Source organism: Dipodomys spectabilis, unplaced genomic scaffold (genome assembly GCF_019054845.1).
Source record: "Dipodomys spectabilis isolate Male_0828 unplaced genomic scaffold, ASM1905484v1 ptg000030l, whole genome shotgun sequence".
Taxonomy (NCBI): Eukaryota; Metazoa; Chordata; class Mammalia; order Rodentia; family Heteromyidae; genus Dipodomys; species Dipodomys spectabilis.
The window spans coordinates 7,464,057-7,478,696 of NW_024870707.1; the positions used below are offsets into that span (position 1 = coordinate 7,464,057).

Consider the following 14,640-nt stretch of genomic DNA (forward strand, 5'->3'; position numbering starts at 1 on the left):
GCCACACAGCTGTCAGGCCGGCTCCCTGAGGCTTCAGGTTCTTCCCTGGGGGCAGAGTGGCCACGCCCCTCCAAGGCCTGGCCTGAGGGCCAAGGGATCCAGGCACCTGTTCCAGGCATATGTAGATATGTATATATGTGTATATGCGTGTAAATGTATGTACATACTTCTATACATATAAGTGTGTATGCACATATATATATGTGGTACTGGAAATTGAACTCAAGGTATTGTACTTTGTAGGCAGGTGCTCTACTACTTCAGCCACACCTCCAGCCTCTTTTTGTGTTGGTCATTTTCCAGTAGGGTCTGGTTTTATGCTAGGACCAGCCTGGACTATGATCCTCCTATTTGCACTTCTCCTCTAGTGCTCTCTCTCTGTCTCTGTCTCTTTCTCTTTGTCTCTCTCTCTCTGTCTCTGTCTCTCTGTCTCTCTCACACACACACATACACACACACACACACACAGAGCCATTGGTTGGGATGGTGTCTTAAGAAGTTTTATGCCTGGGCTAGTCTCAGTTCCTCACAATTCCTCAATGATCTCTGCCTCCTAAGTAGCAGTTAGGATTACAAACTCGAACCACCATGCCCAACTCAGGTACAACATTTTAAAAAATACTCTTATAATCCCAGCTCTTCAGGAGGCTGAGATCCGAGGGTCATGGTTCAAAGCCAGCCCAGGCAGGAAAGTTCATGAAACTCTTATCTCCAATTAACCAACAAAAAAATGGAAATGGAGCTGTAGCTCACAGTGGTAGAGTACTAGCTTTCAGGGACGGTGCCCAGGCCCGGAGTTCAAGTACCTGAAAAGCAAAGGGAAATCCCCGACCCCCCCCACAAGAAACCTTTGTAATCAAAATAAGTAATCATTTAAATAATCTCTCTCTCTGCCACTAAGATCCTAAGGTAAAGCTTTTGTGTGTGTGTGCCAGTCCTGGGCCTTGAACTCAGGGCCTAAGTACTGTCTCTGAGCTTCTTTGCCAAGGCTGGTGCTCAACCACTTGAGCCATGGCTCCACTTCCAGCTTTTTGCTGGTTAACGGGAGATAGGAGTTTCATAGACTCTCCTGCCTAGGCTGATTTTGAACTACGATCCTCAGCTCTCAGCCTCCTGCGTAGCGAGGATCACAGTGTGAGCCACCCATGCCTGGCATAATGTAATTACTTAGAAAAAAAGATCAATGTCTAATTGCCACACAGCGAACCACATATCAATGTTTGAAATAAAGACAGAGTCAGTAGTGCTGCTTTTATCTCGAATGCCCCAGTGGTTCTTGGCATGGCACTGTCTTTACTTAAAATCTGAACGTTTTTGTTTCATCAGGAATTTGGGGGCTTTCGTTTTGAATTTTTTAAAACATTGCATGAAATTATTATTTATCGTAATTACAGCGTTTGGGGGCTTACACCACTACTGTCTTTTAAACTCTGTGCCTGGGGTAAGTGCATCTCTCCCTTTGTCCAAGTTCAGACAGTTCTCCAGGTACAGAAATTGAGGTTCACAAAGTGAATTCTCACTGGGACAGGTAGCCCTGGGGGAACCTGAGGGAGGGAAGCAACCTTTCCTTTTTTTTTCCCCTCTGGGAGTTCACATCCTGTTCTAGAGGAAATGACCCATTAAATCACTCACAGCTAATGACTTAATTATACGTGGAATAAACACTTCAGGAGACAAATGCAGAGTCTCACAAATCTTTATCATGGGGCTCAATGGGCTCTTGAGGATCCTGGAAGCAGATCCTAAGGATGAATAATGTGATCTTGGGGTGGGGAGAGGGTGTGTGTGCATGTACAAAGGTCCTGGGGTAGGAAGCAAAACTTAGGACCCTAGAGGAATTCCGTTAGTCAGTTCCAACTGACTCTATAATCAACAGCTCTGAAGTCTGTCTAAACAGACAAATATACATTTAAACACCCATTTCTTTTCTTTTCTTTTTTGTCAGTCGTGGGGCTTGAACTCTGGGCCTAGGCGCTGTCCCTCAGCTCTTCAGCTCAAGGCAAGCGCTCCACCAGTTAAACCACAGTGCCACTTCCGGTTTCCTGGTGGTTTATTGGAGATAGGAGTCTCACAGACTTTCCTGCCCTGGCAGGCTTTGAACTGCGATCCTCAGATCTCAGCCTCCTGAGTAGCTAGGGTTACAGGCATGAGCCACCAGCACCTGGCTTAGACGTCCATTTCTTATTGCCACAGTTTATCGTGGCACAGGTGGCTCATCTCCAGGTATTGGTGACCCCAGGGGATCCAGTTCCTCTGTGGAAATTAAAAGAGTAGGAGGGTCATGCACTCACCTGGAGTCTCCTGTCCACATTTATCAGACCCGCCCCAGGCCCTGTGCCTGGGAAAAGCTCCTAGAAGAAGAGAGAACCTTGGCAGCCCCTCAGTGAAGGGAGGAGGCCAGGTGAGGAGGGCTTTTAGCGGATTTGGTTGGAACCTGAGTCCCTACCTTAGGAGAAGATCTCGTCTATACTCAGCCACCATGCTTGCAATATGGCGGCCTACCGGAAGTTGCTTGGTCAAGTTCCTGTCTACAGTTAGGAGGCGTGGCTTCTGGCACCAAGGCACCTCTGGAGTCCCTAAGAGTGGAGAGACTCAGCTCTCAGTAGATCAGATGGACAGCTACAGAGCCAGGGCCCCAGGGGAAACCTGACTCCAGGCCAGGCCTGGGCTCCAGTTCCCTGGGTGGAGTGGGGGTGAGATGGAGGGGGTAGAGAAGCAGGTCAGCTTGGCCGAGCCAGGCCTGGTGGTTTTGCTGCCTATGCAAGGGCTCTGGGCTGGTCATGGTGAATCACAGAAGGACTGGAATAGTGAACCTTTGGGTCTAGATTGCCTGCCCAGGGTATGAGGATGTCTTTTTTTTCTTTTCTTGTCCATCGTGGGGCTTGAACTCAGGGCCTGGGCATTGTCCCTTGAGCTCTTTTGCTCAAGGCTAGTGCTCCACCACTTTGAGCCATGGTGCCACTTCTGGTTTTCTGGTGGCTCATTAGAGACAAGAGTCTCTCAGGCTTTCTTGCCCAGGCTGGCTTTGAACTGTGACCCTCAGATCTCAGCCTCCTGAGTAGCTAGGGTTATGAGCCACTGGAGCCCAGCTTGAGGATGTCTTTGTCTTCTTGAACCTGTGCTGGGGTCCCCAGGCTTGCTCTGAGGGTTTTAGAGTGTTAGGCAAAGTCATCCGTGGCTCTGGCTCCCAGGAGGGGGAAGAGGATTGACTGTGTAGCTCTCCGCCACTCTTCCATTCTCCAGCAACACCAAAATTTCTGAACAGGGAATTCTTGGAAATCATTTTGCCATTACAGGGTGGTGGCAAGTCTTGGGGAAACCACAGGTGGTTTCTTTGATTTCTCCCAGCCCCGAGAGCCAATGAACCAGAGGAGGAAAAGCCTTGACTTTGTGATAAGCTGGGCTGTTTTTGCAATACCAGCTGTGTGACCTTGATTAAGTTGCTTACCCTCTCTGATCTGTTTTTGTATCGTGGAGTGGGAGGGTGGTGGAGAATATAGCACCTGCCTGGCAGCGCTGTGCTGAAGGAGAAATTAGACAACCGTAGGTGCTCAGTAAGTGACAACTCTTATTAGCGTGTGGGAGAGAAGCAAAAAGAGAGGGGTAGGAGGTCTCCCCCTGCCCCGGGACCTTGCCGGCAGCTGTGGCCAAAGGGAACTGGTTCAAGATTTTGTCCCTCAGCAACTTCTCTCCCAAAGTCAATGAAGACCCAAGTGGACTCTGTGGCCCACCTGGCCAAACTCATCTGCTGTTGTATTTCCCGTGTGTGTGTGTGTGTGTGTGTGTGTGTGTGTGTGTGTGTGTGTGTCTGTGTGTGTGTCTGTGTGTGTGTACGTGTGCACTGGTCCTGGGGCTTGAACTCAAGGTCTTCTCTTACCGGGCTCTTTCTGTGCATGGCTTAAGCAATACCTCTACTTCCTGCTTTTGGCTGGTTAATCATAGATGAGTCTCTTGGATTTATCTGCCTGAGTTGGCTTCCCACAGCGATCCTCAGATCTGCGCCTCCTAAATAGCTCAGATTACAGAGGTGAGCCACTGACACCCCCAACAGCCCTCCTCCTTGCTCCGTGGACTCCAGCCCCCGGCTCTTTGCCTAGGCTTTGCACCCCTCCCTCTACCTCCTCTCTGCCAGAAACGCACCCATCTCTGTTCTGACCTGCACCCACAGCCTCTTGTCCTGGCTGAACAGCACCCTCTCAACGCGACTCTCTCTCTGGCCAGCCACACAATTGAACATGTCTCTTCACCCCACCTTGTTCCCTCTCCTCCTCTCTCTGTCTCCGCCAATGTCCACCATGGACAGCTGTGACCCGTGATCCACTGCATTCATACTCAGTCATCCCCAGTGCCTCGGATGAGAAGCATGGGCTTAGCGTTTGCTGAGTGAAGATCTGAAAGACTGCAGCAGCTCAGGGTCTGGTGGGGTAGGGGAGTGTGCCAGCTGAATACCACCAAAAGTTTCCTTTTTGATAAATAAGGAGATCAGACCAGATGCCTCTCTGGAGGAGCCCATGAACCTGTGGGAATTGTGCCTGACGCATCGTTCCGGAAAGCGCGTCCCTAGCTTCCTGCAGCTATTTGACATTTTGTGGCCCTCCTGGAGTTGCGGGGCCCCTTCCTGCTCTGACATTTCGGGATTGCAGCTATGAGACAAAAGGCCACTTCTTGTTGTTGTACTGGGGCTTGGACTCAAAGCCTGGTTGCTGTCCTCCAGCTTTTTGGCTCAAGTCTACTTCTCTACCACTTGCGCCACAGCTCAATCCGCTTCTCAATTTCTTTTGCTGGCTAATTAGAGATAAGAATCTCACAGACTTTCCTGCCTGGGCTGGCTTTGAACTGGGATCCTCAGATCTCCGCTCTCCCTACAGTAACTAGGCCTAGGTGCACAGGACTTCATTCTGTGGATTCCAGTCTTGCAGAGGGAGGCCCTGACCCAGAGACGGGACAGGGCCTCCTCCCGAGCCTTGGCAGGGTCCTGGGGGGGCGGGGGGGGAGGGGGAGAGGAGGAGAGGAGCCGGGAGTCATCCACGTGACTTCTCCGTGTGCTGCTTTTCTTTCTTTCATTTCCACGTGACTTCTCTGTGCGCTGCTTTTCTTTATGTGCATGAAAATGGATTTCCAGCCAGGGTGACAAGCGCACCCTGGTCGGCACTGGAGCCCCGGCACCGGGGTGTTTACCGTAGACAGCTTTGTACTTTCCCCCTATTTCAAAATATTCCTTACAAAACAAATAGGTTTGGGTGTAGGCAAGATAGCTCATGACAAAGAACTGAGATATAGCTTTATTTTATGGTTTTGGAGGGGAGCAGAGACCTGAGCAAGTTCAGCTTGGGGGCTGAGGCCCTAATAGGGCCTCAGACTGAACTTGGGGCTCTCAGAACCCCCCCACACCTTCCTCAGCAGATCTGTTTCCTGCCTTCCTGGGGAGTAGGGAAAGGCTGATCGGCCCCGTGCTGGGGGTGAAGCTAATTCATTAGTGTCGCCTCAACAGGGCCTAGGTGCCTGCGGTGCCAGGGTGATTCATCAGGATGATTACCCCGCTGCCAGTCTGCGTGGGCCCAGAACGCCAGCACATTTTACCTTTACCCACTGAGAAGGGCCTGGTGGGAGGGAAAGGTACAGGATCTACCTCCAGCAGGAAAAGGACTCAGAGAAAGAAGAGGGCTGGGCTGCCAAGGCTCAGGGCCCCAGGAGCTATGCCAAGCAGGTGCTGGAATGGAGGGGCCCATGTGGCTGCTGCCCGTGCCACTGTGACCGGTGCCAGCAGCAGCATGTGGCTAGCGTGGGCTGGCTGGGCTTCCTCCACAGCCAATGGTCCCCTGGCGAAGCTGCTTGGGGACTTGGAGAAGGTGCTCCTACTCATCCGGGTAGCTTTCTGATCATGTACCTGTCCACCTTCTCCAGGACGTCTTCCCAGATGAGAATGTTAGATCGGGTATGAACAAAGACTGGGAGGAGCTTAAAGCCCCTCCCTTCCCAGCTGGGGGAGGGGGGTCGAGCATCCTTGACCATCCCAGATGGAGAGTCAGGGCCTTGTTCTTAGTTGGCCTGGATCTCCTACTTTGGCTAGGGTCCTGGCTTCATTTGATCAGCCTCTCTCAGGATGGAAGTCCCAGCTGCTTTCTAGATTAAAGCAACAACCTGCCTTCTGTGTCTCTCAATACCTGTCCACCCCGAGTCACCCCTGGCTTGATTACAAGGGCTCTCACTCTGCCCTTTCATGCTTCAATCTAACAAATATATATTAGGTATCGAGCAAAAGAAGCCAGGGACAAAACCAAGTATGTGCTGGGGAATTTCATTTATATGAACTTCAAGAACAGGTAAAAGTGCTCTCTGATGGCGGAGGTCACGGGGGAGCATGGTTACCTCTGCGAGGGGAAGGGTGGGAAGACTGGGGGGTGGTGGGAATGCGACCTGGACGTGCACATGGTTCACCTACAGCCAACGGCATCCCGCTGTGTGCAAAGTTTGCTCCCCTTACTTCTTTCTTCTTTCCTTTCTCTCTTCTTTCTTTCGTCTCTTCTTTTTTCCTTCTCTTCCTTTCTTCTCTCCCTCCCTCCTCCGTTCCTCCCTCTCTGCCTTCCTCCCTCCTAAAATGGGATCTTGTGATGTTGCCCAAGCTGGTCTTGAACTCTCTGGGCTTAAGTGAGCTTCCAGTCACTGCTCTGACAGTTGCCGGTTCAGCGAGGTTAGGAGAGTCCGGGCAGTTCCAGAGAAGGCCGGTGGAGGGGCTCGGAGGCTGCAGACTCTCCGGCCACCACGCCTCCTCACCCGGCCCTCCCAGGAGCCCAGCGTCCGGCGCCCGTGGCGACACTTTTCTCCCCTTTCCCATAGGATCAGCAACGCCTCCCTCACGGCTTTGCCCTGAGGGTCGGGGAGGCTCAGCTGGGAACTTCGGGGCGGACGCTCCGCTCCCGGGCTTACCGGCCACGCCTGTGGCTAAGGTCCCGGCTCAAGTCCTGGCTCAGCGGCTGCGGGGACCCAGCTGAGTCTGTCAGCTGAAGTCAAACCCACGTCCGGGCTCGGGGATCGGTGTCTCGGAATGGCCCAGGGTGCCGGGCACGAGGCAGCCTCGGCATGAATGGAGTCGAGGCCGGAGGGCTCGGGAGGAGCGGGGCCGGGCAGGGAGCGCCTCGGGCGGGCCGAGAGCGGGGTCGGCACAGTGGGCGATCGGGGACCCAGACCCCGGCCCACGCGGCCTCCCGCGGGCCCGCGCGTCCCGGCAGGGCCGCAGAGGGGCTGCGAACGCGCGCCCAGGCGGCGCGCAAGGTCCCGGGCGGGGGTGGCCCCAGGGCCCGCAAACCCTCAGACGCGAAAAGGGCCAGGAAGCAGCTGCTGCGGGACCTCCCCTCCACACCCCGCCAGAGACGGGTCGCCCGCCGCGGGGCGGGGATGGCCGGCGGCGGCCACGCCCACAGCCCCGCCTCCGGAGCCCGCAGCGGGGCGGTCCCGATGCCCAGGTCCGGTGCTGGCTTTCGTCCCGCACAGCCGCCCGGGGCGAACGCCGGTGGCGGGCTGTGCCCGAAGGTGCGGCCGGTGCGGGACGCCCGGGCCCGCGCGGCCTGGTCCGGGCGCGGGGACCCCGCGCGGGCGGCGCCTGGGCCCCGCCCCGCCCTGCCTCCGCCTCATTGGCAGCCGCGTGCGCGTCGGGGGTTGCCAGGGCGACGGGTCGCTAAGCTGCGCGCAGCCGGCGCCAACTCGAAGCCAGTCGGCCACGGGCGGAGGCAGCGGGGGGGAGGCCGGAGGGCGGGCGGGCGGCGCACGCAGCGGCGGCCGCGCGTGGCCCCAGGCGGGGCGCCTCCTCCCGGCCCGGCCCGGCCCGGCCCCCCGTCCCGGCGCGGGGACAAGCCGGGGTGGGGGGCCCCCCGAAACCGGTGCCGGCTCCTAGGCCCCGTCGGGGCGGCCGGGGCACGGCCGGGCGGGGCGGGGCGATGCCGGACGGCGGTGACGGCGGCGGCGGCCCCGAGCGGGGCCCGTGACCATGGGCATCGCCGAGTCCACGCCGGACGAGCTGCCGTCGGATGCCGAGGAGCAGCTGCGCAGCGGCGAGCAGCAGCTGGAGCTGAGCGGGCGGCGGCTGCGGCGGCTGCCCGGGGCCGTGTGCGCGCTGGGCCGCCTGCAGAAGCTGTACGTGAGCGGCACGGGGCTGCGCGAGCTGCCCGAGGAGATCGAGGAGCTGCGCGAGCTGCGCATCCTGGCGCTCGACTTCAACAAGCTGGAGCGCCTGCCCGACGGCCTGTGCCGCCTGCCGCGCCTCACGCGCCTCTACCTGGGCGGCAACCGGCTGCTGGCGCTGCCCGCCGACTTCGCGCAGCTGCAGAGCCTGCGCTGCCTCTGGATCGAGGGCAACTTCCTGCGGCGCTTCCCGCGGCCGCTGCTGCGCCTGGCGGCGCTGCAGTCGCTGCAGATGGGCGACAACCGGCTGCGCGCGCTGCCCGCCGAGCTGCCGCGCATGACCGGCCTGCGCGGCCTCTGGCTCTACGGCAACCGCTTCGAGGAGTTCCCGCCCGCCCTGCTGCGCATGGGCCGCCTGCACATCCTCGACCTCGACCGCAACCGCCTGGGCGGCTTCCCCGACCTGCACCCGCTGCGCGCCCTGCGCGTCTTCTCCTACGACCACAACCCGGTCACCGGGCCCCCGCGCGTCGCCGACACCGTCTTCCTCGTGGGCGAGGGCGCCGTCGAACGCATGGCCGAGCGGGATGAACCGACGCCCCGGCCGCCGCAGCGCCGCCCGGCTCGGGCCTTCGAGGATGAGGAGGAGGAAGATCTACTCATCGGGGGCGCCGCCCCCCGGGCCCTGGAGCCCCCCGGGGACAGCCTTCGCGCCCTGGAAGGTGCTCCGGGGATGGGCACCTGAGCTTCCGCCCTGGGCCACGGGGCTAAGGGCCACTCTGGGAGACTCTGGCTGCAGGGCTCCTACTCGGGAGGGCGGGCAGTGGCAGACAAAGCTGCTTTGGGCAGGTTGTCAGGTGCAGGCAGGCCTAGATCCATCCCCGGGTCGTCCTGGGTAGTTAGACCACCCCCCTCTCCGTCGGTGGGCAGTCTTCAGGCCAAGAAGTCTGGGCTCTAGGATAGGTGCCAGATCTGCCCGTGGAGGCAGACGTTGTGGAGGGCCTGGCTTGGGGCAAGAGGTGGGAGTTGGAGCCTGGGCCTAGGACAGAAGCCACTTTATCCCTTCTGCTGGGTCTCATCCTGAGACCGCACCCCTCCACCCCCACTATTGGTACGGGGCCCCTGGAAGGAAGGCAGATCTTCTTCACCTTTCAATCTGATCTCTTCTTCAAGCATGTGCTTGGAGTCTTGCTGGGCAAAGAGAGCCTCTCCCTCCCTTCCCCACAGCCTGTGTCCTCAGCTGTCAAGTTTGAAAAGAAGCCACTGTGCCTCCAAGAGCCTCCTGCCCTGATGAGAGAAGGGCTCTGCGCTCCAGGAGGCTGCTCAGAGCTGTTCCTCCTGCCTGCACTCTCCATTCCCTTAAATGGGCACAGCCCAGGATGGCTGGTGTGGCGTGGGGCACTGGTCGGGCATTGTGTCTCCACTCCATCACCAGGGACAAGCAAGCCCCGACGGGGTGAGGAGAGAGTTGGGCTCTGGCTTTCCCAGAGTGAGGTCTTTTTCCATTCAAGCAATAACAGGAGGAGGGGGCCAAGGCCGAGGACACTCAGGGACACTGTCAGGGCCTGGAGCCCCACAGAGTAATGTTTTCTTTAAGAAGGAAAAAAAAACTGGCTGTAAACATAAATTATATTTCTGGGAGAAAGAATGTGCGTTTCCCACATGCCTGTTTATTTATAAGCCCGGGGAGCACAGGTCCCGCCGCTGCGGGCACACTGCACCCCCCCCCCCACATGCCAGCTGCTCTGTCAGGATGACCCCTGCCAGCTGTGTGTCCCGCCTCTCGGGGTGGACAAGGTCCCCTTGGCCTACAGACACAGCCTGGACCATCCCAGGCTGGTGGTCTGATGTGCTCTCCGCACACCCCCTCCCTTCATCGGGCTATCAGATCTGCAGCTTAATTGTCAGGTTCCAGGTTCTTAGATGGTTTCAAGTTCTCCTACCATGTGGACTGACCTTTTTGTGTTCTTTTACCAGAACTGCCCCACCCCATCCTATGACCATACTTGCTCGCCTCTGCCACCTGTTTCCTCCCTCTCCCCCTCTCTGTTTTGGCATTACTCTCTTCCTTTTGTCGTTCAGGGCAAAAAGATTTAAAGAAGGGAAGAAAATTGTAAAACCTTCAGCCTAGAGGCCCATCTCCCAGGAGAAGTTCCAGCAGCCTCTTGGTCACCATGGCAACGGGACTGATGTCATTCAGGGCTGAAAGGTCAGGGTCTCCCTAGTGGCGAGTCTGGCACTGTGGGCTGGGCCTTGGGTAAGGAGGAGGCTAGGGACACATCTGGAGCAGACCATGAGGGCCGGGGATCACAGATAGATGGAGGTAGATCAGGGAGATGCAGGCTGTTTCCTCACCAAGGATGGGACTTGGGCTTGTCTGTAGACTCGGTCCTTGTCTGTAGACTGAGCTGCAATCTGGGCTGGTGGAGTTTCCGGAGCCTGGAAACTTGGAGGAAGAAGGGATTGGTGTGTGTGTATGTGTGTGTGTGTGTGTGTGTGTGGTGATCATCAATCTGGACAGGACAGTGACCCCAGGAACTGTCCTCTTGACCTAAAACTTGTCTGGGACATAGGGGAAGTATCCTGGTGTGGACCCAGAAGGCTTGGGCTCTCTCCTGCTCCTGCTCCTGACTAGATTAAGGCAGGACCCCTTCACCCCGGGCCTCCGTCTCTCCATTTGTAGGCAAGGATGTGGATTTATTTAAGTTTCACAATACAGCTCCCCAGGCCCACGTGTGTCCATATTTCTCTCCTTTCCTTTGGTGCTGACTGGGCCTCTTTGGCCTGCCCCCCCTCGCCCTCCCCGGCTGTGCTGATTTGCTGCCCGCCCTTTGGCTCTATCAAGCCTGGCATCCTTTTCACGGCCTTTTGTCAGCCAAGCAGGGACTACAGAGGCCATTTCCTTGGGGAAAGGGAGAACTGTCAGGGCCCTTTTTACTGTTCACTCACTAGCCACTGGAAAGTTCGAGTTTGGTTAAGGCGCTGAGTGCTGGCAAGGGTCACTATTTCTACGAGGAAATGAGAGCGATGGGAAGGTGGGGGGGGCTGTTGCTGGGTACCCTGGGCATCCTCGCTTCCCTTAGGGAGGCTTCTTCACCCCTGGCCATCCCACAACTTCCTATGAGTTCTCCCCTCAGCCTCTAGGGAGCAGGGAAAAGGGAGATGTGTAGGATGCCGGTGACTATGGCAACATTAGTGGTTCCCACACCGTCCAGGAGCAGGAGCAGCCAGCAGTGGGGGAGGGTGTGGGTAGCAGGCCTCAGCAGAGCTGTGTGGGTGCCAGGGATGTGGGCACAAAGGCCATGGGAAGGCCGAGGGCAGAGGAGGGAAGGCTGTGGGAACCAAGAAGAGAAAGGAATTGGGACAAGCACTGGTGCCTCACGCCTATAATCCTAGCTTCTCAGGAGGCTGAGATCTGAGGATCGAGGTTCGATGCCAGCCTGGGCAGACCAATCTGAGAGAGACTTATCTCCATTTAACCAACACAAAGCTGGAAGTGGAGATGTGCGTCAGGGGGTAAAGTGCTAGCCCTTGAGCTAGAAAGCTAAGCAAGAGCAGGAGGCTCTGAATTCAAGCCCCAGTATGGGTGTGCATGTGCACGCACGCATGCATGTGCGCACACACATTCAGAAGATAGTAGAGCAAGAAAAAAGTCTGGGGCAGTAGAGTGACTTCCCACAGCCAGGGCTGAGAACTATGGAGTTGCTTGTCTCTTTTCCACATATACCCTGTCTCCAAACCTCCAGACAAGCCGACCTCCTGGCTAGAAGAGCAGCAGGGACTTGGGGTTGGGCAGTATCCTTTTCTAGCTCTGTTACTGCCATTCCCTCACTGTCTCCCACCCTTAGGGTTTGGGAATGGGGGAGAACAGGGTGCTTGGGAACTGGGTCCCCTGGCCAGAACCACCTCCTTGTGTCCAGTGTTACCACACAGGCTTTTTCTCGGCTATTTGTCCAAAAGCTTCTTGAAGACACCTGGCCACTGTTACTGTGAAGATGGACATTTATTAGCACACCCAGGTGTGCCACACAGAACACGGATTCAGACAGGAGTCTCTGCCCAGGAGGGCTCACAATCTAAAAGACAGCACACACGCACACATGCCCGCACACATGCACGCACGCACACACACAGGACAGCGGACATGGGGAGCGGGTCTTCACAGGAAACAGGTGGTGAGGGAACCACAGGCTGGGGGCATAACCGCGAGAGTGGCAGGGTCCTTCTGCTTGTCTTTGTGGGGAGGGAGAGGGGAGCAGTAAAGCCCAGGATGGCCTTCCAAGGAAGTAATGCGTCCAGCGGAGGACTTGCAAGACAAAGGAAACACCAGGCAGCAGCAGTCCCAGGCGCAGGGAGGGGAGAGGGGGCAAGCTCAGAGCAGGCCTGCGTGAGGCTCCGGAGCAGCAGCAGCAACCAAGGAAGAGGCCAAAAGCCAAGGAAAAGGCCCTGAGCTGTTGGCACCTGGCTATCAGGCTGTTTCCCAGGGCTGTTTTCAAAAAGCCTGAACAGAAGTTCCCACAATGGGGGGGGGGGTGGCCCCTGAGGCTACTTACCTGACCCAAGGGCCCCCCTGCAATCTCTGGCATAGAGATCAGAAGCCAAAAGAAGTCAATCCCCACACCCCCCTTTCTGGTGCTTTGGATTAGGCCCAGGGCTTCATGCTAGCTAGGCAAGAGTTCTGCCACCGAGCGACACCCTGGCCCTTGGAAAAGGGACCAGATTGTAGGAAATTGAGGAGGCAGAGATGGACAGCTTGGGGGTAGGGAAGGGGGGGGCACATAGTGCAGCTCAAGGAGGCGGCTGTCGGCCCCAAATGAGGGGGGACACGAGGTATGTGGCTCCCTAAACTCCAGAGCGGGTCAGGGACAGCAGGTAGACAAGTGACATGCACGGTTTCTTTTGTGCCTCTGTCCAAAGGAGAGTGCCACCTCCCAAGGGACCCTGAGAGCTGCCAGCACTGCCCCTGCCCTGGTGGGGAAGCATCTGTATGTTATTGCTTCTTTGTGGCCAGGATGCTAAGAGCAGGAGGAAGGAAATAGCTGACGGAGAGCTACAGACAGGAGGAAAAGGGAATTTCGCTTCCCAGGCCCTCAAGCTAGAACTTGCCAAGGGCTCTTTAAAGTTGATTTTTTTTTTTCCCCTAAGCGACTACAGAAAAGAGCGGCTACAGGTCAAGCCAATAGACCTAGAGCTCTATCCTCCTCCCAGCACCCCCTCTCCCCCCAACCAGGGAACCAGGAAGAAGACACTGGCCCCAAACCCCAGCCGCTGAGCAGGTGGAAGTAGGGAAAGTAAGGGGGGGTCACCTTTGCCTTATTTGATCTTTCAGAGGAGTCAGGGAACAAAGGTCCCTGGGAGGAACTGATAGGATGTCCAATTCGGTGAGATCAAGGACTTCTCCTGAGGCCTGGAGGAAACTTGATTTCCAATAGGCCTTAGTTTCAGTGTGACCTGGGCGATAGGACTCCTTACTTTCTGGGCAATCTATATCTGAGGGTGGATGAAGCTCAAACAGGGCCAGGACCACTAGGAAGTCCTAAAGATGACAAGCTGAGGTAGGGAGGGGGTGGGGGGAGGAGCCTCAGTCCCAGGCTCCCCATCTCCCTTTCCCACCTGCTTCTTCCTCTGGGGAGGTAAGAGTAAGCTGGGCCCCGCGGAGGAAACAAGAGAGGCCCTACTTTTTCACGATCCTTTATTAATCAGAACAGGCCTTGCTACAAAAAGCAGGGCCCATTCCCACAAAAATATGGATTTTGCAAAGAGGAAATCTTGCTGGCTTAAGAGAGGGTGCGTGTAGTGGAAAAATTTTGTATGGTTCTTTTTTCCTTTTCCTTTTTTTTTCTTCAATTTTTTTCTTCATTTCTCTTTGCTGCTTTTTTTGTGATAGTGGGTTTTTTTATGTTTTGTTTTTTATAAAACACTTGCGCTCAAGGACTCAAACACAATACAAACAGCGGCCACCAATCCCCACACCCCTGGGGCTCCAACTGGGCTAGGAACCCCTTGGCTTTGTGTGTGTGTGTGTGTGCGTGTGTGTGTGATTGTTTTCCTCTGACTCTCTCATGGCCTTTGGTGCCAGAGGGCAGTTGTAAGGGGTCTTGGGGCAGGTGGAATTTGTACAGCAGATACGTGGAGCAGATGGTCACAAGAAGGAATACCTGAACAGGGTAAACAACTAGTCTAGGGTGCCCACAAAGATGACAGATGACTCTCATGATGGAGCCTTGGGACACAATGAAGAGACAAACAGGCTCTGGCTGGCCTGGGCTGTCCTTGGAGGCTCCTGGTGGGGGGGGGGGGCAGGTGGGCCTTGCTCTCAGGCTGTAGTAATAATACTTTGCTCCAGGGTGGCTCTTTTCTTGACTCCTAGGTCAGGTGATGGTGGCCTCACAACCTCCCCTATGAGGTAGGTGAAGTGTTATTACCATCATTATACAGATGGGGAAACTGAGGACCAGGGAGTGTGGGTGACTTGCCCAAAGAATCTGGGACTGTGGTGGCAAAGCTCTGGTGCCCTCCCTC

The 14,640-nt window shown here is 56.4% G+C and overlaps 1 protein-coding gene across 1 annotated transcript; it reads left to right on the top strand.

Moving 5' to 3' along the window:
- The first annotated feature begins 7,827 nt into the window (after positions 1–7,827).
- On the top strand, positions 7,828–8,910 carry Lrrc10b (leucine rich repeat containing 10B). The gene has a single exon (XM_042676526.1). It carries the CDS (start codon positions 7,985–7,987, stop codon positions 8,861–8,863), a length of 879 nt encoding a protein of 292 aa, XP_042532460.1. The 5' UTR covers positions 7,828–7,984; the 3' UTR covers positions 8,864–8,910.
- Positions 8,911–14,640: the final 5,730 nt, after the last annotated feature.

What these genes read in the sequence shown, in the direction of transcription:
- Lrrc10b (XM_042676526.1), top strand. Translation starts at nt 7,985, where the DNA reads ATGGGCATCGCCGAGTCCACGCCGGACGAGCTGCCGTCGGATGCCGAG.